Consider the following 21,844-nt stretch of genomic DNA (forward strand, 5'->3'; position numbering starts at 1 on the left):
GTAAGTTTTCCAGGAATTTGGACACATGACAGAGGGCTACAGCAAAAATTTGAGCAGGTCCTCCTGGCTCTTTCCATGATTGATTCATGATGGTTGCGTGAAAGGAATTATAAAACCACAGTGCCAGTGGAGGCCCCATTCTTAGTTGTTTAATTAACTAGAATTTAATGTACTCTGCTAAATTAAGCTAGAATTAGTTGTTAAATTAATTAGTTAAACTAATAAAGTAGTTTTCCACTAACTTATACCAGTAGTGTAATTTAAACATGCTAATGGTATTTGCTAGTGGAAAGATACCAGGGAGTCCTTATCTATAAAATGTTTTGCAGGATGTACTTAGTTTATCTAGATTGGATATGGAATTTATGGATTTATGGGGAATGGCTGGTTGGAGAATGGAGGCAGGAAGGAATGTGTGTACAGCTTTGTAAGCTATGTAATTAGAATATAAAGCAGAGATAGTCCAAAACCAAAATTTGAAATATTGTTTCTGCTTATATTATTCAAATTGAGTTTAAAAACTCAAATCATTAGTTACTGTAAACCAAAACATAGCCTGATGTGGAAGAAAGGGGACATTCCCCAATCTCTGTTGCAAGAATAGTCTGCCTAATTTTTTTTAGCTACAAGTGAGGTATAATAAAACGTTTAGGACCCAGGAGAAATGCTGATAGAAGGTCTTTATCACAATGGGATGTCAAACCAAGGGTACAGATCTCTTAGTTTGGACAAGGCAAGGTTGGTGCTGTTTAGATATCTATCCAAATGGAGAGGTAAGGCACTGCCTTTAGTAGAAGCCACAGACAGAAGTATGAATTTGGGCTGAATCACTCCATTTAAAAGGAGGCTGCAAACTGGTGGCCTTAGATGGATTTTGCCTGCTGCACAATGTTTTAAAAATTTTCTGGATTTGAATGTCACAAGACAGGACATAAGTACTCTGTTTTGTCGCAATCCCCACTACTCCCTAATGTTTCATAAGCTTCAAGGGTTTAAATTATCTTTTTGGTCCCTGTACAGACTTGATTTTGTGACTTCTGCAAACACAAACAAACAAAAATTAGCAGAGGCACCATTATATTAATTTCCAGCCAAACTTGGAAATTCCAAAGCCAGAGACCAAGAAAATGTCTTGTTTCATTTCACAGTCAATGGAAAACAGTCCTTAAAGAAAATGACTCTTTGAAATCAAGACATCTCTTTGGTTTATACTAAAAATCAGGTCCCCAAACGAGGTCTGTAATATCAGGTTTCAAAGCTCTCCCATACCCTCCTGTCTCCTGCCTGGATGGGAGACACCTGCTGTCTCACCAGGTCATGAAGATGGGGTTTTACAGGACAAGTGAAATAGTGTTTCCTTAGAAACAGTAGTCCAGAGATGACACTTGGAAATGTTCAAGTATGCAGCCTTCCCAATAAATAGCTCCCGGAAGGAGTAGTGGACATAGCCCTGGTGAGGCCTTACCTTGCTGCTTCTCTCCCCAGGGCCAGGGGACTGGCTGCCGTTGCTGTTCCAACATGTTTCCTGAAAGATGTCAGGACTCGGCTGTCGAACTTGGCGGGACACGACGAGATGAACACGCCTTTCACTGGCCTGGGTGATAAGACACAGGTGTTAGCCACTGCCAGAGCCTCCATCCACAGCACTCAGCACTGAGCACAAAGAGGTGTTTGCTTTTACCTCATTTATGGAAAAACATGGTTCCTACTATTTTTTATGTCAGTGCCCATTTTGTAATATGGTAAGAGTATGAAAGCTATTTCCTTTATTCTTAAACCAAGTAGTGAACATTGGTCCAGGGGAAAAACTAGGGAAGGGTTGACTCATTAAACAGTCTTTGAAAAGGTGCCATCAGACATTGCTAATTTATTTATACATAATGGCTCCACTGCACACAAGCCCTATCTGAAGGTCTTTCTGGGTAGAACAGGGTACACAGGGTAAAGTAGTAGCCCAGTCCGAAGATCTAAGACCAAGGGTCAATAGTAAAGAAAAAGAAATGTTGGAGTTAGTGCAAGGAGAATTAATAAATTTTGAAACATGCTCATCTTTAGAAACTGACTTTTCTGTGCCACGACACATCTCAGGATTCTTAGAACTGAAGACTCATAGATGGGAGTAGGAAACAGTGTCCTAGTTAGTGAATGAAGGTTATGGGACCCCAAGGAGAAATCCAAGGAAAACAAGGCCAGAAAGGTAATCCTGTGAGCCTGAAACTAGCACAAATATTTTTAAAATGACCATCAGATCATGTTAATATCCTGCTTTCAACCATCCGATGGCTTCCCAATGCACTTGGGATGAAGTCCAAACTCCTTACCATGGCCTTCAAAGTTCCCGTCCACTTCTCCAACTTGGCATTCTACCCCACTTCCTTATCCTCACTCTGCCGTTGCCATGCTGGCCTTGCTGCTATTCCCACACCATGTCTCAGGACCTTTGCACTTGCTACTTCCTCTATCTGGAATGGCCGTCCACTGGGGTTCATATGACTAACTTCCTCTCACCACCCTGTGCAAAGCAGTAGTCCCTCCCCGAGTCATTACCATGTTACCAGTCTGCTTCCTGCATAGCCCTTATCACCAACTGAAATGATTTTTCTTGTTTGTTTACTTGTTACTGTCTGTCTCTCTCACTAGAAGCTGAGCTCCTTCCAGGCAGGGACCTCACTGGTAAACCCTCAGCATCTGGAATGTAGTATGGCATTGAAATAAGTGCTCATTAAATTCCTACTGGATGAATGAGTGAATGAATGAAAAGTGTAGGCACCACAAATGAGGCCAGTTGGCATTTCTGCAGGGAGGTTGGAGACAACTTCGCCATGAGTAGAAAGGTGTCCCTTCCTTCTGTAAAGTTAAGAAGATGCCAAGCTAAAATGTTATCTGGGAAAAATCACCTACAAACTTGGATCATACAATGCTATACAAATACATTGCAATAAAGGAAAAATGGTTCAGTTAACCTGAAACAGAGTGGTCCTCAAAGTGCAGAAAATGGAGTGGAGAAAAATATAAAGTAATAGCCCATCCCCAAGACCAAAGACCAAGGGTAAATAGTAAAGGAAAAGCAATGTTGGGGTTAATGGTGGCAACCCTGCCACTGCAGGAAGAGAAATCTTGTATCTGACAGGCTCGACCATTGGGCATTGGAAGGATGAGCTCTTCAGAAATAGAAGGGATGGCTTATCAGGTTGTAACACTGCCTGATTAAAGTTCCTTTGGATTTATTATGACCCCAGAAAGCCATGTTCTTTAATGCAATCTTGTGGGGGCAGACTTAAATCTTTTTGATTAGGTTGTTTCCATGGAGATGTGACTCACCCAACTGTAGGTGAGACATTTTGATTAGATCATCTCCATGGAGGTGTGGCCCTGCCCATTCAGGGTAGGTCTTACTTAGATCACTGGAGTCCTTTAAGAGACTCAGGAAGAAAGACAGAGCCACAGACAACAGAGATGCGTAGAGATGCTTGGAGATGCGGACCAAAGGATGTCTGGAGATGCTAAGCTAAGAGATGAAGCTCAGAGTTTGCCCTGGAGAAGCTAAGAAAGGACCCCCAGATGCTTATAGAGGAACATCCTCAGAGAAAGAAGCAAGGACGCAGAGGAGCTGAGAGACATGAGCAAAGACAGACACCCAGAGACATTTTGGAGAATGCCATTTTGGAACACAACCCAGAAGCAAGGGAACAGCAGACACCAGCCATGTGCCTTCCTAGCTGACAGAGGTGTTCCAGATGCCATTGGCTGTTCTTCAGAGAAGGTATCCTCTAGTTAATGCCTTAGTTTGGACACTTTTATGGCCTCAGAACTGTAAATTTGTAACCTAATAAATCCCCTTTATAAAAGCCAATCCGTTTCTGGTATTTTGCGTAATGGCAGATTTAGCAAACCGGAACACCTTGATTCTTTTTAAAATTTTTATTGTGGTAACGTATATACAACATAAAATTCCCCATTTTAACTACTTTCAATTATGGAATTCAGTGGCATTAATTACATGCATAATGTTTTGCTACCATCATCACCATCATTACCAATTTTTTTCCACCATCCCAAGCAGAAACTGTGTAGCCATTAAGCAATAACTTCTTAACCACCTCAACCTCCAGCCCTTGGTTACCTCTAATCTACTTTCTGTCTCTTGACTTTGCATATTCTGTGTATTTCATATAAGTGGAATCATGAGGTATTTCTCCTTCGTGTCTGGCTTATTTCACTTAGCATAATATTTTTAAGGTTCATTCATGTCATAGCATGTACCAGTGCTTCATTCTTTTTTATTACTGAATAATATTCCATTGTGTGCATATATCACATTTTGTTTATCCATTCACCTGTTGATGGACACTTGGGTTGCTTCTACCCTTTGACTATTGTGAATAATGCTGCTATGAACATGATGTACAAGTATCTGTTGGAGTCCCCACTTTCAATTTCTTTGGGTATATACCTAGCAGTGGGATTGCCAGGTCATATGGTAACTCTATGTTTATCTTTCTGAGAAAATGCCAAACTGTACAATTTTACATTCCCACCAACAATATATGTGGGTTTCTATTTCTCTGCATCTTCACCAACACTTGTTATTTTCTGTTTTTACTAGCCTACCTAGTGGGGGTGAAGTGGCATCTCATTGTGGTTTTGATTTTGGCTAAAGATGTCAAGCATCTTTGCCTTATTTTTTAAGTGAATACCACTAATTCTGATTACTAGTCCTTTCTGCTATGTACAGTGATGCTTGGACAAAGCATCTGAATAGTAGACTTATTTCTGATTGGAAAGGCCCATTCCACACTGTAAATTAACAAATGAGCATTCTGCCCCAGGTCAGTTTCACGTGTGTCTGACAGTGTGAGTCATTATTCCAGAACTGCTGACTGCTGATGTTCCAGATCTGCAGGACAGACAGAGCTGACCTTAGACCTGTGAAACTTACATAAACAGGGGCTGGGCTGAACACCTGACTAACATCACCCATTGCTTTAACAAAAGCTGATGATAGCAGGTATGGCTAGATTTGATTAGAAAGTCCCCAGAAAGATGAGGTTTGGGGACAAGGAAGATGGATAAGAGAGAAGTAAGGTCTGGAGGTTTCTCTCTTTATCTTATCCCTTGATCACTCACCTCTACAACAAAAATGCACATGGGCTTGCCTGTCTTCTTCCTCAACATGTATGTCATCAGAGTATGGAAAAGTCAGGTCATAAAAGGAGGGCATGGGAAGTTCATGCTCTTCTCCTCTGGCTCAGACAATGGGAGTTGAGATGTTTGCTTCTTACCTCTCTGCATCTTCCTTCCCCAAGCATGTAACTCACTCCCATTCCCAGCAACTAGGATCTTGTTTCTAAAACCTTAAGCACTAAGAACCCAGCCAGTGATATCAGATCCCAGGATTGTCCAACACCGAACAATCCAAACCTTTGTTACTTTGTATTCTTGTACTAATAACCTTCTCTACTCAGGACTCTCTTGAAATTTAGGGATTACAAACTGGGTGGTTGTAAATTAGATGACTTTTTTATACAACAACTGCTAAAGCTCAGTGAGTGTCTACTGTAAACATCATGTTGGATGGTGAGCCAGTCATGATTTGTTTCACATAAACTTAGAAAATCCTACTCAACAGGGCCCTAAATGAAAGTTCAAATTCTTTACTCAATTTTAGCACAGAAAGCCCAGTCATAATTTCTGCTGCTCTGCCCAGTCACCAAGTGCATGCCCTTCCTTTGGTTGTTTGCCTATCTTGAATTCCCTGATGTTTCTCATCACATGTAAAGCCTGTGTCAGAACAGAACAAAAATAGTAAGTTCAGGAAGCAATAATGAAAAGGCTGACGCAAAAGGCTCTGGTATTAGCCAACTAAATTTAATTCTTGGAAGAGTGTTTAATAACTGTGTATCTTTCTTTGTACTCCAAGCCTCACTTACCCTAAGGAGCTTACCTTTGGGAACTGTGCTGGTTTGAATCTATTATGTACCCCATAGAAGGTCATGTTCTTTTAATTCAATCTTGTGGGGGCAGACCTTTGTTGGGTGGGATCTTTTAAGTTGTTTCCATGGAGATGTGACCCACCCAATTATGGGTGGAACCTTTTGATTAGATTATTTCCATGGAGATGTGACCCCACCCATTCAAGGTGGGTCTTAATTAGTTTACTGGAGTCCTTCAGAGAGCTCAGGGAGAGAGATCTCAGAACCAACACAGACCCAGATGCTTGGAGATGAAGACAGAAAGACATTTGGAGATGCTAAGCAAAGAGATGAAGCCCAGAGTTTGCCCAGAGAAGCTAAGTGAGAACCCACAGAGGCTTAAAGAGAAAGCCACTGGAATCAGAAGCTGAAAGCAATGCAACCCCGGAGCAAAGGACCAGCAGATGCCAGCCATGTACCTTCCCAACTAACAGAGGTGTTCTGGATGCCATCGGCCTTTCTTCAGTGAGCTTATCTTGTTGTTGATGCCTTAGTTTGGACACTTTTATGGACTTAGAACTGTAAATTTTGTAACCTAATAAATCCCCATTATAAAAGCCAATCCATTTCTGGTATTTTGCATAATGGCAGCTTTAGCAAACTAGAACTGGAACTCTCTGAAGAAAAAATTACTAAAAAATAAGACTTGGTAAGCATTCAGGTCAAAACTTCTCTTGCTGAGTCCAAATCTCTTCTTTATCTTTGGGGACACTCTGATGTTTTGAAGCTTCCAAACAGCATGCTTTTCTCTAGGCCTGCATATTGAATCATATACATTTTGGATGAGGAGCAGACACATGAGCTAAGCACTTCATAAGACTGGAGAAAATTTTAGACTTACGCATTGAATCAGCTTGCCAAACAAACTCCATGGTGCCAAGGAGCAGCCTGCAAGAGCTATTTAATTCACATTTTCAAGCACAAATTTCTCACTGGATTTTCAAATATTGTCTTTGGTATAAGCTGTTGGCAGGAATAAGACCACAATAAATAACTTGGGTATCAATTTACTTGGAAATAAATTCTCTGCAAGGCTGGATCTGTGGCTCTTACTGGCCACCTTGTAAAATGCTCACATGGAGACCCTATTTGATGTGCATTTTCTCCTAGTATTTGGAGACGTAATGTGAACATGGGCTAACATGTTTGTCCTGGCTATCACTGTCATGAGTGGCTCTAGGCCAGACACTACACTAACAGGTTTGGGGACATGGCTCCAGCCCTTATGGAGCATGGAGTTTGTCTTGCCCCAGGGACAGTCAGAAGTAGGTGCCATGAAAAAGACATGGGTAACATACTTAGCATCTTCAAAGGTGGAACCAATTAACTCTAGCTGAGGATACAGGAAAAATCTAATATCAAATATTGAGAGAAAAATCTAATATTCAGAGAAGTCTGGAGGATTATCACTGAAAGGCTTGTTTTTTTGTTTTGTGTTGTTTAATAATTGTTTTTGAGATGTGGCTCAATATTTCCAGTAATATTTATATAGCGGGAGTTAAGTAGAGGCTAAACAAGGTAACCATAGTCCAGCAGCCTCATTTATATTTAACCCATTTTTAAACAATAAATCCTGACTCTTATAGCTGGAGGAAGGAGTCTAGGAGCACTACACCATGGCATCTTGCAGGGCAAGAGAGTCCTTCCGTCGTGTTCAACCTGGAAGTGGCACTTTTCCCTCCAAAATCCACTATGGCTGAAGAGAACTGCACATACCATCAGGATGCAGCACAGACCAGAAACTTCTCAATGTAGAGAGACAGAAATCAAAGACAGATGCCACTGCACAAGGAACAAGGAGAGGCATTTTGCAGAGCTGTGCATTGCAGCAGAGGAGATCTTTCTTCTGTCTCAGCATTGCATGGATCCATGCAGTGGCTAAGAGGGCAACAATAACTTGAGGCAGAGAAAGAGTTGATAAAGTACTTGTACTTCAAGGTGTGAACTCCTCATTTAGCTAAAGGCTTCACCTATTCATCAGTAAAGGAGTAGTGGAGTTAAACCGTAAGTATTATAGAATGTGCTGCTTTGTTTTTGTATATATGTACATGCTTTAATACAATGTTTTATAAAATATATGTAATGCAGGTGGGTTCATTCATTCTGCTTCTTGTGTTAACTTTATAAAGTTTTAAGTTCAAGAATTCTCCCTGTCCCACTTCAGGATGTCATTCTATTCAGACACCTGGAATACTCCAAACTTCCCGTTGGGTGTCAAGATTGTTGCTCAGAGTAGACAGACTATGTCATCAGCACCCTGTTAGCACAGTAGAGGCCCATGAGACCCATGCATGCTGGGGTGGTCCCGTTACAGAGACTGGTGAGAGCTGTACTTCATTTTATAGTAACAGAAGCTGCTTATGGAGCCTATCTCTATGAAGATTCCATACATTAATATCAGAAGTTTTAGTGACCATTTCTTTTAAAAAATTTCATTCTGTATCTTCCTTCCCAGTTGGTTTCTTTTACAAGGGTCCCAGAGTGAGGCAATCTGGTTTTAACTGGTTTTCAATATATATTGTGGTGATGGTTCTTTATAACCTGTTTGGGGATGCCCCATTTTAGCTTCCCTTCCAATAACTGCTCAAGTATTGTTCTCAGTTCATTCATCTTGTCCTCACAAGGTCCTGGGGAATTGTGGAGCACTGGTTCCATAAAATTAGAAAGCTTCAGGTTTGGAAGAGATGTCAGACATCATCTAATCCAACATTTTTCCATGCCAATGCTTCAATTCCCCTACAAAATCCAACTTATACTTCAATGCCTCAAATGACAGGGAACTAACTGGGTCCTACGGCAGAACTAGCCATGTTTAGATAGCACTAATTGGAAAGCTTGTCCTTAGGTTGAGCTGAAACTTGCCATTCTCTTGCCTGCTCACTGGTTCTAGTTATGCCCTTTAGGGCAACTCCAAACCAATTTCTATGTGACAACCCTATTTGAAGATAAGTCTCATCTCTCCTCTGCCCCCCTCTCCTTTAGCTCTTCTCCTTTCCAGGTCAAACAATCCCAAGTTTCTTCAATATTTAATATGTTTTCAAGTCATCTCAAAAACTTGGTGAACTTTGATTTAAGGTTATTTTTCCTCTTGCTGCTTCCTAGCTGTCATTTTTTTTCCTCTTTCTTTAGCCTCTCTACCTTCTTTGACTCTCCCTCCTGCCTTGTGGAAGAAATGGAGATGCCCTTATATAGGTAGTGGTGAAGGTGGTGAACACATAAATATATGACCATGCAGAGAGCCATCAATTATTTACTTAGGATGAAATGTATGGTGAGTGAACAAAACCATATTAAAAAAAAAAATGGGTTGATGACAAAAACTTGAGGGCAGTATACTGAGTGAAATAAGCCAGACACATAAGGACAAACATTGCAGGGTCTCACTGATAGGACCTAATTATAATATGTAAACTCATAGACATGAAATATAAGGTACCAAGATATAGGACGAGGCTTAAGAATGGGGAGTGGTTGCTTAGTATGAGCAGACTGTTCAACTAGGATGAACTTAAATGTTTGGAAATGAACAGAGGTGTCGGTAGCAAGATGTGAGAATAACTAACAGCGCTGAATGGTGTGTGAATCAGGTGGAATGGGAAAGCTCAGAGTCATATATGTCACCAGAAGGAAAGTTGGAAGTCAAAAGATGGGAATGTATAAAACTGAATCCTATGGTGGGCAATGTCCATGATTAACTGTACAAATATTAGAAATCACTTCCATGAACCAGAACAAATGTATGACAATACAATCAGAAGTTAATAATAGAGGGGCACATAGGGAAGAAATATATACCTATTGCAAGCTATATACTACAGTTAGTAGTATTTCAACATTTTTTCATAAACAGTAACAAATGTACTATACCATCACTATGAGTCAACAATTGAGGGGGGATGGTTAGGGATAGGGGAGGATTCGAGTTTCCTTTTCTGTTTTTCTTTTTTCATCTTTCATTTTAATTCTTGTCTGGAGTAATGAAAAGTTTCTAAAAATTGAACAAAAATTAATTGTGGTGATGGATGCACAACAGCTGTATGAGGGTACCCAGGGGCAACTGATTGTACACTTTGGATCTTTGGATAATTGTATGGTATCTGAAAAATCCCAATAAAAATTAAAAAGGAAAAAAAAAAAAAACAAGCACCTCAAAAAAAAAAAAAAAAAACAAAACTTGGTGAACTCTGGACTCACTCTAATAAAATTGGAGAGAGAGTGGTAGTGGTGTTAAATTGGACACAGATGATGAGACCAGCACAGAGTAGGATCTTTTTGCTGATGGATTGACTGCACCTGAGGATCTTATTTTGCCACTTCATATGAATATAGGAAGTTGACTCTCTGCTCTCTGACACCAGGAACTCCATGAATGTCTGTCTTCTTGAAGACTTATTAATTGAAAGATGACAAGGAGGTTCCCAGGACCCCACTCCAGAACAAATTGCAGTGGTGCCACCTAGTTCTGAGACCATTTGATGACACACAGACCTTATATGGCAATACAGACAACTGGAAATAGCAGATTGGGGTTACCAAATGATATACTAGAAAACTACCAAAGTCATCAGTCATTCCCATTGACTTGGCAACACACTGCCCAATGAGGTATGGAAACAAAGTCCTTTCCCTTAACATGTTTTCAGTGAAATAAAGAAATTATGAGAAATAAAAAATACCTTCCATTGAGCAAAAAGTTGGGGCTCCAGAAATATAACTCCAGAATGAGCTAATAGTTCATTGTAAGTTGATATTTCCTACAAAATGAGTGCTTGAGAAAGGATTCTGTGAATGTCTGTTCCAGTTTGCTAATGCTGCCAGGATGCAAAACACCAGAAATGGATTGACTTTTATAAAAGGGGGTTTATTTGATACACAGTTACAGTCTTAAGGCCATAAAGTGTCCAAGGTAATGCATCAACAATCCTGTACCTTCACTGGAGGATGGCCAACGGCATCTGGAAAACCTCTGTTAGCTGGGAAGGCACATGGCTGGCGTCTACTCCAAAGTTCTGGTTTCAAAATAGCTTTCTCCCAGGACATTTCCTCTCTAGGCTGCAGCTTCTCTCCAAAATGTCACTCTCAGTTGCTCTTGGGACATTTGTCCTCTCTTAGTGTCTCCAGAGCCAACGTCTGCTTCCAATGGCCATCTTCAAACTGTCTCTCATCTGCAGCTGCTCTCTTCTCAGCTCCTGTGCATTCTTCAAAGTGTCCCTCTTGGCTGTAGCAAGCTTGCTCCTTCTGTCTGAGCTTATATAGTGTTCCAGTAAAATAATCAAGGCCCATGTTGAATGGGCAGGGCCACACCCCCATGGAAATTATCTCATTAGAGTTATCACCTACAGTTGGGTGTGTCGCATCTCCATGGAAATACTCAATCGAAGAATTACAATCTAATCAACACTAATATGTCTGCCCACACAAGATTGCATCAAAGATAATGGCATTTAGGGGGACATAATACATTCAAAATGGCACAGTATCTATTTGTTCCCCCGGTAACCTTAGCACCTAGTATGGTATCTGGAATATTATAAAAAGAATTTGTGAATACCTGCTGCTGGAGAGATGACAGCTTCCTTAGTGAGCCAAGAGGTGCTAGAGTCTGGCCAAGGGAAAAGGACATTAAGGATGCTCTGAGGAAAAGTAGTGAAAAGGAACTTAGGACTTGAGTTGGTGCAGATTATTTGACCAGGGTGGGAAGGAGATTTGGGGCAGCAATTTGGTTTGTTTAGTCTATTTTTTCCCACTAGACGGTGGCTCCTTTTTCAATTTTAGGCTTCTAGAAGCACAAATCTTTTTAACGCTAAAGAAAAGTCACAAATGATCACTCATACAGGGTCATACAGATGTCAGTGATATGGTGAAAATAAGAATTTTGAGTCCCTGAATCCAATGATTGCTGAGTCAGCAAAATATTTCCTTTGCCTCAAACACCATTTATTTTCTGTTACCTAGAAATTACTTCCATAGTTTATTCTGTTCCATAATAAAAACATGCATTTGGGAATATGTAGGTTGCAGAAAGGGTAGGGAAATGTCATGATCCTGTGAAATTTCCAGTATATAACAGAGTATTACAGTTGGAAAGCTGTCCAGTACACCAAACCATGCTTTATCATGAATGCTTGCAATTTGGGAACCTATAAAAACATTTGTACTTTAACAATGATAATAATATCAAATTCTCTGTAAAAGTTTAAAGAGCCTGGTTGTCAGCTATTCTTTAATATTGCAACTTCTCATTGAAATATTAATTTACGTAAGGAAAAAATAATCACATGTCAGAATTAATGAAAATCTCTCTTATAACAACCACCTCTACACATGACTTGGAGGTTTTTCAGCTTCTGCATTAATTCTGGGAGTTGCATCAGAAAAGAAAAAGGCAGGAGAGATACTCAAATTTGAAATTCATGATTAGTTACTTTATTAATTGCATATATTTAACTCCTAAGTAAATGTGAGCTCCCTGATTGAGAATCGCAGACAGATGAGAGCCTCTCAAAATAGGCATGATTCTCAGAATAAATAATTCTTTTTTTGATTTTCAGGTGGATATATGCTGAAACTCCAAGGCCCTGGATGTTGAAATAGCTTTCTTTTTTTCCTTAGTGTCTGCCACCTTTGGTCATATTTCTTTTTTTTTCTATTATTTTAGGCATGACACTAGACAGTTCCACAAAGCTGTCTCTTTCAAAGTTATTCCAGTTGTGGTGTTCAAAAAACATAGGAAACTGACAATGGAGAAAAATAAGGTTGAACTAAGTTGCTAAATAAGTCAGTTGCCTCCTATTTGAAACTTTTATCTCCCTAGAGTTTTTCTTTTCAGAGGAGCCTGACTCCCAACTGACCAACACTGGGGTCTGGTGAGTCCAGGGCTGCTTCAGAGTAAGCTGAGGTTAGAACCCAACATGTGTAAAGTTGGTCAAATGTAAAAGTTATGGCCTCTCTGCAACAATACTTCCCTGAAATAACATAGAAAAAGAGCAGAATGCATGGTACTGTGGGGGAAAACATGACCAAAAGGACATGTTGTTTGGGAATTTCTTGGTAAGGCAAGTGTGACTCATGGAGTACATACACCAAGGCAACGTGGCCAAGGATTGGCTGGAAATTGGATCTCAACTTTTAAGAGTATTTAGTTTAATCCTCCAGCCTGATGTGTATTATAAGTATCACAAAAATAAAATCCACTCTTCAGAAACAGCATGAGCTTGCTTAGTTGTTTTTCCAGCATTTTATTTATTTACATTTCTTTTCAAACTTACTTTGCCCTGGCTTAAAAAAAAAAAAAAAGACCTTTCCCACTTATGAAGCATGTTGACTGTGTTTAGTAAGCAAAAGAATCTTTTCAGGAAGTCCCACTGTTAGGCAAGATTGTATTTCATAAATTAACTTTCACGGGGAACACTTTTTTTTACTGTTCTGTTATTAATCTACAAAAATAAAACGCCATATGTAATCAAAATTTTACCAACTGACATGAGTAAGAGTGTTTTTCTTTCGCCTGTTGCAAAGTACAGTTGACACGGATTATCTCTAGAATATGAGTTGCACTGACAAACCTGCAGGGGGAGTTAAAAAGTACAACAACATGCCAAAAATACTGACCATTGCCTGAAAGTCTAGCTTTTAAAGAGAAATAGGCTCAGCATAGTTTCTTCATGAAGAAAAAAAGGGGAACTCTTCATTTGCCATGTGTTAATGTTTCCTATTTTCTATTTTCACCTCTGGCATAGATAGGCTAGAACATCTGCTTATTGCCGACTTAATTACATTTCAGAATAGAGAAGGAAATACATTCTGAGCTCTGTGAGGCCAGGGCCTAGGTCAACCTTGTTCACCATTGTACTGCACACCTCCTGACATACGGAAAGGCTCAACCATCAACTATCCAACAAATTCAAGGTCCCCAAGAGGACAAAGCACATGTAAAGTAGATTTGGTGCATGTTCTTTGGTACATGGTTTGACCAATCCCTCTGAGATGAAATTGATGTATAAAATATATTTTATGTATGTTTACATTTTTATAATTTGATTTCATTTATTCTTTCAATAAATATTTATTGAGTGCCTATTAAAGACAGGCGTTCCTCTAAGTGCTGGGGACACAATACTATATTACTATACTATGCTATGCTATCCTATACCATACCATACCACACCATACCATACTAGACTGCCAGGGAATAATAAAATCATTAGTAGGGAGAAAAAAATTAAGCAGATTAGAGGATATAGCGTGTGTGTGTGAGCATGTGTGCGTGCATGTATATGTGCTATTTTAGGTAGGAGTCAGTGAATGCCTGTCTGAAGAGGTGATGTTTGAGGAGAAACCTGAATGATGTGTGGGAATGAGTCATGCAGATATTTTGGGGAAGATTCTTCCAGGTAGAGGGACAGCAAGAAATGTTGGCCCTGAGGTGGAAGAACTCTTGGAATGTTTGAGGAATTGCAGAAGGCAATGTGACTGGACAGAGTTAAGCAAGGAGGAGAATACTAGAAATTTTCCCCTTTGCTTAAGAAATGAAGTCGGAGGGATACCCAAAGGTCAGATTTTGTATGGCTCTGCTGGCCACAATAAGGATTTGGAATTTTAATCTAAGTGTGTTGGGAATCAGCAGAGGGCTAAGAACAATCAAGTGATATGATATTTAACTGACTTTGTAAAATGGTCATTCTAACTGCTGAGTGGAGAGCAGATGGTAGAGGATCTAGTATGGAAACTTGGAGACCAGGTATGAAGCGCTTGCAGTGGCCCAGGTCAAAGTTAATGGTGACTTGCTTGAGGGAAGCCATGGTGGGGGGCAGATGCTAAAGAGAGTTAAGATTCTTTTTGGCCCAAGTTAACTGGGTAAATGGTGGTACCTGGGAAAGGCTGAGGGAAGAGTATATGTGGCAAGGGGTGGAGTGGGGAGAAGCAAAGGGATCAGGTTGGGACATTAAGTTGGAGATGTCTGTTAGACAGTCACGTGGAGATATCAAGTTGGATATTTACCTGTGGTGTTTAGCAGAGAAGTTGGGGTTAGGTATATGAATTGGGGAATAGATGGTATAAATTCCAGAAAGGAAATGCCTCTGGTAACTCAGGTTTCCTCTCCACCTGCCCACTAGGCATGAGTTCAGGCCTTCTCAGGCAGATGAATTTCCATGGAAGCTGATATCACACTGAAATTGGGACTCCACCAAGAGCCAGAGCTCAGAGGCAAAGGCACTGCATGTGCTTCTTGCCTTAATGGAGAGAGGGAGCAGGGTAAGTCCCCTTGCCAACCTCTGCCTCAGTCTGCCCAGGTGTAAAATGACAATAACACCATCCACAACTTCATTTTCCTTGAAGAAGAGCGATAAGATACTACACATACAACAGTGAAAGGACTTGACAACTCCTAAAAGAACCCTATTTCTGGAACCTGAGTGTAGGGAGACTTATTTGTACTTGGATGATCAAGTCCCTAAGGGTAGGCTCTGTCTCTGTTTGACATCTCCCATAGAGCCTGGCACCGTGTTTTGTCTGTAATTGCTGCTGACTATCTATTCTTGAAATACTAATATTCCAGTCACTAAATGGAAGCTGACATTAATGCCTGAATAACTGCCACTGCTTAAGATGAAACTAATCTTGCCTCACTCCTATCAGCTCTCCACTGCTTCCAGAGAGACCTTTCTAGAAGATCATCTTACTTCCTTTCCTAAACCCTTCCAGTGACAACTCATGGCCTTAGAGATAAAGTCTGAGCCCCTTGGCATGGCTCAAAATACTCTGCATGATATGGCCCTTGCTCAACCACCCCTACCTTATCCCTTACTGCTTTTTCACATGCACCTTATGCTCCAGGTATCAACAATGACCCAGTTATGCTTTTGTGCCTTTGCATTGCTTCTCCTTAGACTGACCTTCCCTGCCTTATCCACCTAGAGAATGTCTACTGATCCTTTAAAGCCTCAGTTCAAGACCTCCCTCCTCTGGGAAGAATTCCTAGGCCTCTTCCAAGCAAAAAGTTTTCCTTCTTCTGTACCAGCACTGTACTTAATTCCTCCATAATAGCACTATCACACCATATGGCTATTATTTAGAAAAAATCTACTTCCACTCTTAGATTTTGAGCTTCTTGGGAAAAGCAGCCTAAGAGGCTATCATGTTTCTGTTCTCTGTACCTAACCCAGGGTGAGGCATGCAGCAGAAACTAAATATGTGTTTGTTAAATGAAATGAATGAATAGGTTAGACTCCAAGAACCCAGAATAAAGCCTGTCCCTTTAAGAATAAATCTGATGGCTCAATAAACATTAGAAATTGTCATGGCAACCCCAGTCAATGTCACAGTGACCAGTCAAAGTCATCAAGATGCATGTTGGGCTTTGGTAACACTACATTAGTCAGGAGAGTAAGTTAGTGTAAATCCATGTCAGGCTATTATGAACTCTACTTGTATGAGTTATCAGTAATTTATATGTCTCTCTAATTAGGGAGCTTTCTCTCAGGTTCATACTCGAGTTTCCAGGGGCCTTGGCTTAGCATGGAGATGAAAGGATTAGTCTTAGCTGATCCTATGGTAGTTTCTGTCCACAGGATCCCTGGAGGAAGCATAGGCCAGCTTTCTATAGGAGTTAGGGCCACTGGGTGTCTTGGATATGTCCAGGATGTATCTTAATGACCCCTGCACCTAGGTCTATCAAACTGGGTATAGGGATGATAAAACCCTGCTAAGCTTGAGCGATATTAACCTTGTGAGGTCACAGCACATAATCCAATGCATTTACCTGCAGTCGGGATGACCTTGAGACACATCATTTGTTTGAGTAATGTTCTTACCTGGGCAGAAACTTTGAAAAATTTTGGCCCTTCAATCTTGACTCTTTGAAAGGGAAGCATGGTATATGGTAAATGTGGAAGTAACAGGATGGGTGGGTTGGGGTGAAGAGCCTTCTGGGATCTTGGAACAACCTGGGACCAACCTGAATCAGATGAGCCGCACTCTCTGGGCTGCCGTATCGAAGGTCGTGTCCATTGATAGCTAACACGCGATCGTTCTCCTCCAGCTGACCGTGTCGGTCTGCCACGCCACCATCCAGCACATTGAAAATGAACACCCCAGGCTCATCCGTCTTGCGCACCAGTTTTATTCCAAGCTGCTCCTCGGGGCTGCTTTTGTTGAGAACCACATGGAAGCTGTCATCCCGGAGGCCATAGATGTCCAGTGCCAGACCACTGTTCCTGCTCCGGAACTTCTGCTCCCTGAGCACCGTCAGCCGCAGCACCTGGCAGGGCTGTCGCAGGAGGCGTAGGGCGTAGTTGTGGGGTACATTGCTGATGTCCATGCCATTGACCTGAGGGAGAGCGGACCTTAGAATCTGGAACAATCGTGCAGCCAGCCTCATCTGCCACGACCATTCCTGAAAGACCGAGGCCCACAGAATAACCAAAACCCTTCTTTTAAAGACTGCTCTCCTTTATCACCTAGTCCTGTGCCCAAACAACCTCATCTTCCAATATTACTTCTTCCAACGTTATTTGTAATGTTTTCTTTAAGGTGACTTGTCCTGCTTTTTCAGGATTCTCTGAGCAGAAGCTATCTTTCCTCGGCTTTGTCCTTACACAAGCCCACAGATTTATCTACAGAATCCTGACCTTCATTTCTGTTGCCTGCCAAACTTATTTTTCTAACTGAGGAAAACAAAAAGGAGAGTAAAAGCAGGAAAAGGCAAAGGAAGAAAATATATTTTCTCATTCAGCTGGGTCAAATGATGACATGAAACTGTTGTGCAAACCAAATCGAGGTGCATTTTCTTTCCAAAAATCTCCAACTAAGTTTTTCTCCCTGGGTCACCCATACAGAACTCCCAGTTCCCACCATGTGTAAGAGTGTATGTGTGTATGTGTTGGGTATCAAGGTGGCTGTCTACAAGACCTTTTGCCCATGCTCTCAACAAAAGAAGAAATCTCTGACTGGTTTCAAATAAACTGACATGAATTGACGTTTTTGGCTCTTTTAGTGAAAGGATGGATCACTTTATAATACTATTTAAATATCCTTCAGCTCAGCCCCTCTCATTTATGCCTCAATCATATCCGCAGGGCTGATCCCACATCGGCTTTCTGGGTTTAATCACTCTAGCCAGGCAGACCTGGCCTGGAGCCTGCAGCCCCTGTTAGTCACCTCTCTGAAGAAAACCTTTTCACAGCACCACTGAACTCAGTGTACTCAACGATGGAGGCCCCATGATGGAGAAAAAATCTTCTTGAATTTCTATAGCTTGGTTACATTTCTGATACTTGCAGCCAACTGTTAGAGGAACAAACCTCAGAATGAACTTTTTAAAAAAAGGCCTTCATCAACTGTACAATCACCAGTTGTTTCTCAGTTGCATCTCCAGGGAAGGGTGGAGGCTTCTCCTGTGCAAAGGCAAAGCATACCACCTGTGTCCATGTATGGGTGAGCCAGGCACCAAAGGTGGCAGGGCCTGGTTTTTCCAAGGGAGCTCAGGGCTGCCTACAAGAGTCTTGGCAGCCCCTTTGGCCCCACGAGCCAGTCAGAGGCCACGCGAGTCAAAATGTTTCATTATGCAGCCCTCCCAAGCAGCGTAGTTTCCACTAGAAGTGGAAGGAAGCCATGGAGAGGGTCACAGCTGCGGCGACTACCACCTGAGGTTGATGGACCCTGCCTGGTAGTCTGCCTTGGGGACCAGAGGGAATTTCAGTGTTTCCACAATGCTGCTTTAAATACTTTCTCCCCGTATTCCAATAAGTTTGCCAAAGAAACAGCTCATGATGAGATGGGATCTGGCCCCTTAGCGACCTCGAAGAGATTGAACAAAACTGTTCTCTTAGCATCAGATTAGAAATATATGACTAGGGAGGGATTTCTTGTCACTTTTGGCACACATTTGACTTCTGTCTGATAAACAACTCTTCCTTTATCCTTTCTCTTCTGAAAATTCCTCCTTAAAGTCCTTCTCCTCAACGAAACTTCAGAGGAGAATAATATCCAAAGCATTCTATTCCACCACCTGTATCCCCCTGCAGTGTCTGCGGGTTGGCAGGAATGCCTTAGGGATTACATTATTTAAAATTGAGAGCCAGTAAGCTACAGGAAATTTACTTTAGAGGTGTGTGTGTGAATGTGAGTGATTAGATAAAGTACAAAACATTCCATTAATTTGCTCTAAAGATGATTTTAATAATGTACCAAAAAAAAAAAAAAATGGAACTACGTGCTCTATTTTGATGTTATTTTATATAACCACTGCTTAAAGCTGGAGGAAGGGGTGGGAAGAAAGAGTGATAAGAATATGACAAGGAGAAAAGAGAAGAAAGGAGAGAGGAAGAAAGGGAAAGGGGAGGAGGACAGAAGAAGCTAGAGGGGGTAAGGAAGAGAGAAGGAAAAGACAGAAACAAAACTGATTCAGAGACAGAAATAATTATACACAGAGAGAGAGTGGGACAGAGAGATGGAGAGAGCTAGAAAGAGAGTCAAAGACCTATCTCAAATTATAAATCTCATATGAAAAATCATATCAACATACTATTTATGGAAAATGACTGTTCTTCATTTATTGAGTATTTTTCCTCATTCATTCATTCATTCTTTCACCTTGAATGCTTTTTCATTAAGCCCCTTATTGCTGCCTCACAGCCATGGTCCTACCTTTAGAATGATGTCTCCTGGCAGTAGCCGGCCATCTCTGGCAATCACCCCATCACCATAAATGTGTTGGATAATGATATGGACCAGAGGTGTTTCGCTGCCTCCCACAAGCCTAATGGAAAGGCTTTCATTGGGATCCACTCGATTGATCTTGACGCTGGTAATTTCACCATCTGGAATCAGGTGGTACAACCTTGGAAAGACTGAAATGGACAGAGACAGTATTTATTTAAGACACCGCCCAATGTACATTTCCAACCACCCTTCTTCTTGCCAAACTTTGGTTTCAGCCAAACTAAACTATTTATTGTTCCTCATACATGTTTTCAACTTTTCTGCCTCTGTGCCAGCTTAAGTTCTCTGCCTGGAATGTTTTTCATCCCAGTCCTAAACCCAATTTCTGCTTTAAGGCCTCCATGAAATGATCCCTTCCAACTAAACTCTACCCTGATACCTCTCTCCCCTTTTTCCCCCCAAACATCCTGTTTCCCATAAAGCTTTCTCTCTCTCATGGCACTCAAATTTGTATCATTATTATTTCTTAAATTCCCTCTAAGATCTTTGAGGGCATAATTTCTGGCTGTTCCATTGTGCTGTGCACAGGAGCCTTCAGCTGATGTTTATTGAGTGACTAAGAATGAACGGACGGATGACCTTCTTTACTGAATGGACTGCAGTCTTATCACTTGCTTATCGAGGGACAAAACAGAACAAACCTGTCCCTCTGCTCCTTGGATCATTTTGAAGGCCCTGCTTTTCAGCCTTTGGGGATCATCAACCCTTCTACCCAACATCGTAGTTAATGAAGGGCAGTTAAATGGCCTGATTCATGGTCAAGAAAAGAGGTCTAGGCCAAGGACTAGTTGGCGGCTTCTAGAGATCTGTCCCTGATCTCCCTGAATTACTGAACCCAGAGCTAAAAAGAGATGTGGGTATCATCTAGGCTGGTGTTTCCTAACTATTTTTTAATGGAAAAATCCTTCTTCCCAATGAAATCTTTCACAGTCCCTTCCCCTCCCTATCCCTCAACTCCCGTGGCCATAAGAAGAGCTGCTGTGGTTGTAAGGCAATGTGAACATCATTTGAAAACCAATGATCCTCAAAACTTGAATCTGTAAGGGAGGATGTTTAAGCTTAGAGAGGGGAAGTGAAGTAACTGCTTGGACGTTACAAAAGTAGGTGACCCTTAGGACAGGTCAGAACCCTGGGCTCCTGGTGACCACCTTTCTGTCACCTCTCTCAGGTTTCCCTGCAACCAGGCACTCACCAGCAGACAACAGACCCACAGGGCACTTGTCCAGTAGACCAACAAGCCAGTGGCACTGACTGGCTCTGCTCCATTGCCCCTCCACTTCTACTGGACTAGAAGTGTTCAGAGGGGCACCACCAGGGGCTGGGACTAAGCCACACCTAGGCCATGGAAGAAGAGGCTCCTCTGAGCTACTTGAGGCCCAAGTGTGGACATGGAGGGTAGACAGAGTTGCCTCTGTCTCTCCCAGCTGCTGCCAGCTGCCTTTGCCTTAGGATTCTCCCTACATTAAGTCATCTGGAAAGTTCAAGACCAACGGCTTGGTTCTGTGTAATCCACTCATTATGACTGTTTTCAAAACCCATGACCTTAGTCCATTTTCCCTAATGAACTGTCTAGGAACAAAACAGAGAGAATTAAAATTATTTCTCGTTATTGTAAAACATGACAAACAAAGTAATGCAGAGGCCGGGGGAAGGGTAAGACATTGTCAGTGTGGGTGCTTAGCCTCCACGGGGACTTTATTGAATGTGGGTGAGTTTCTTGGCTATGAGCTTGTGGGCAGCAGTCTTAATCTGCCAACTCCTGGTGCTAACTGTACTTAGGTGATTGAGTTCAATTAATGTTTAACATTACTTTGATTATGTTAAGTAGGTTATACCACAAGTATTTGTCAGAACATGTCTGGTGAAAAGGGAATGGAGAGTTTATCTTTAGAAAATCGTTTTAGCAAAGAAAGATTTTGAAGTAATCATCAAAGCTGCTAATTTTCCCTCCCTCCCCGCCCCCTTCTAATCTCCCTCCCAATAGATTTACAAAAACCATACTCCTGTGTTCTAAACCTAAACCAATGAAGGATGTTTGATTTGATGGCACAAAAGGACATAGCTGGTCACATTTGGGTAAATGGCAATAATGAGTGTCACACCAATGGGACTCTAATGACCTAGAAGAGTAAAAGTAACTTTTAAATTGC

General features: G+C 41.3%; 1 protein-coding gene across 3 annotated transcripts in view; it reads right to left on the reverse strand.

The window, feature by feature from the left end:
* LNX1 (ligand of numb-protein X 1) overlaps positions 1–21,844 on the reverse strand; it is a 236,108-nt gene that overhangs the window by 39,705 nt on the left and 174,559 nt on the right. For all 3 annotated transcript variants that reach the window (XM_037829799.1, XM_037829798.1, XM_037829800.1), the window contains 3 exons: positions 19,620–19,822; positions 16,930–17,301; positions 1,466–1,594 (listed from right to left, as the gene is read on the reverse strand). In XM_037829799.1, coding sequence (XP_037685727.1) covers positions 1,466–1,594; positions 16,930–17,301; positions 19,620–19,822 — 704 coding nt within the window. The remainder of the gene's footprint in view (positions 1–1,465; positions 1,595–16,929; positions 17,302–19,619; positions 19,823–21,844) is intronic.

Source organism: Choloepus didactylus, chromosome 3, assembly GCF_015220235.1.
Source record: "Choloepus didactylus isolate mChoDid1 chromosome 3, mChoDid1.pri, whole genome shotgun sequence".
NCBI classification, from domain to species: Eukaryota; Metazoa; Chordata; class Mammalia; order Pilosa; family Megalonychidae; genus Choloepus; species Choloepus didactylus.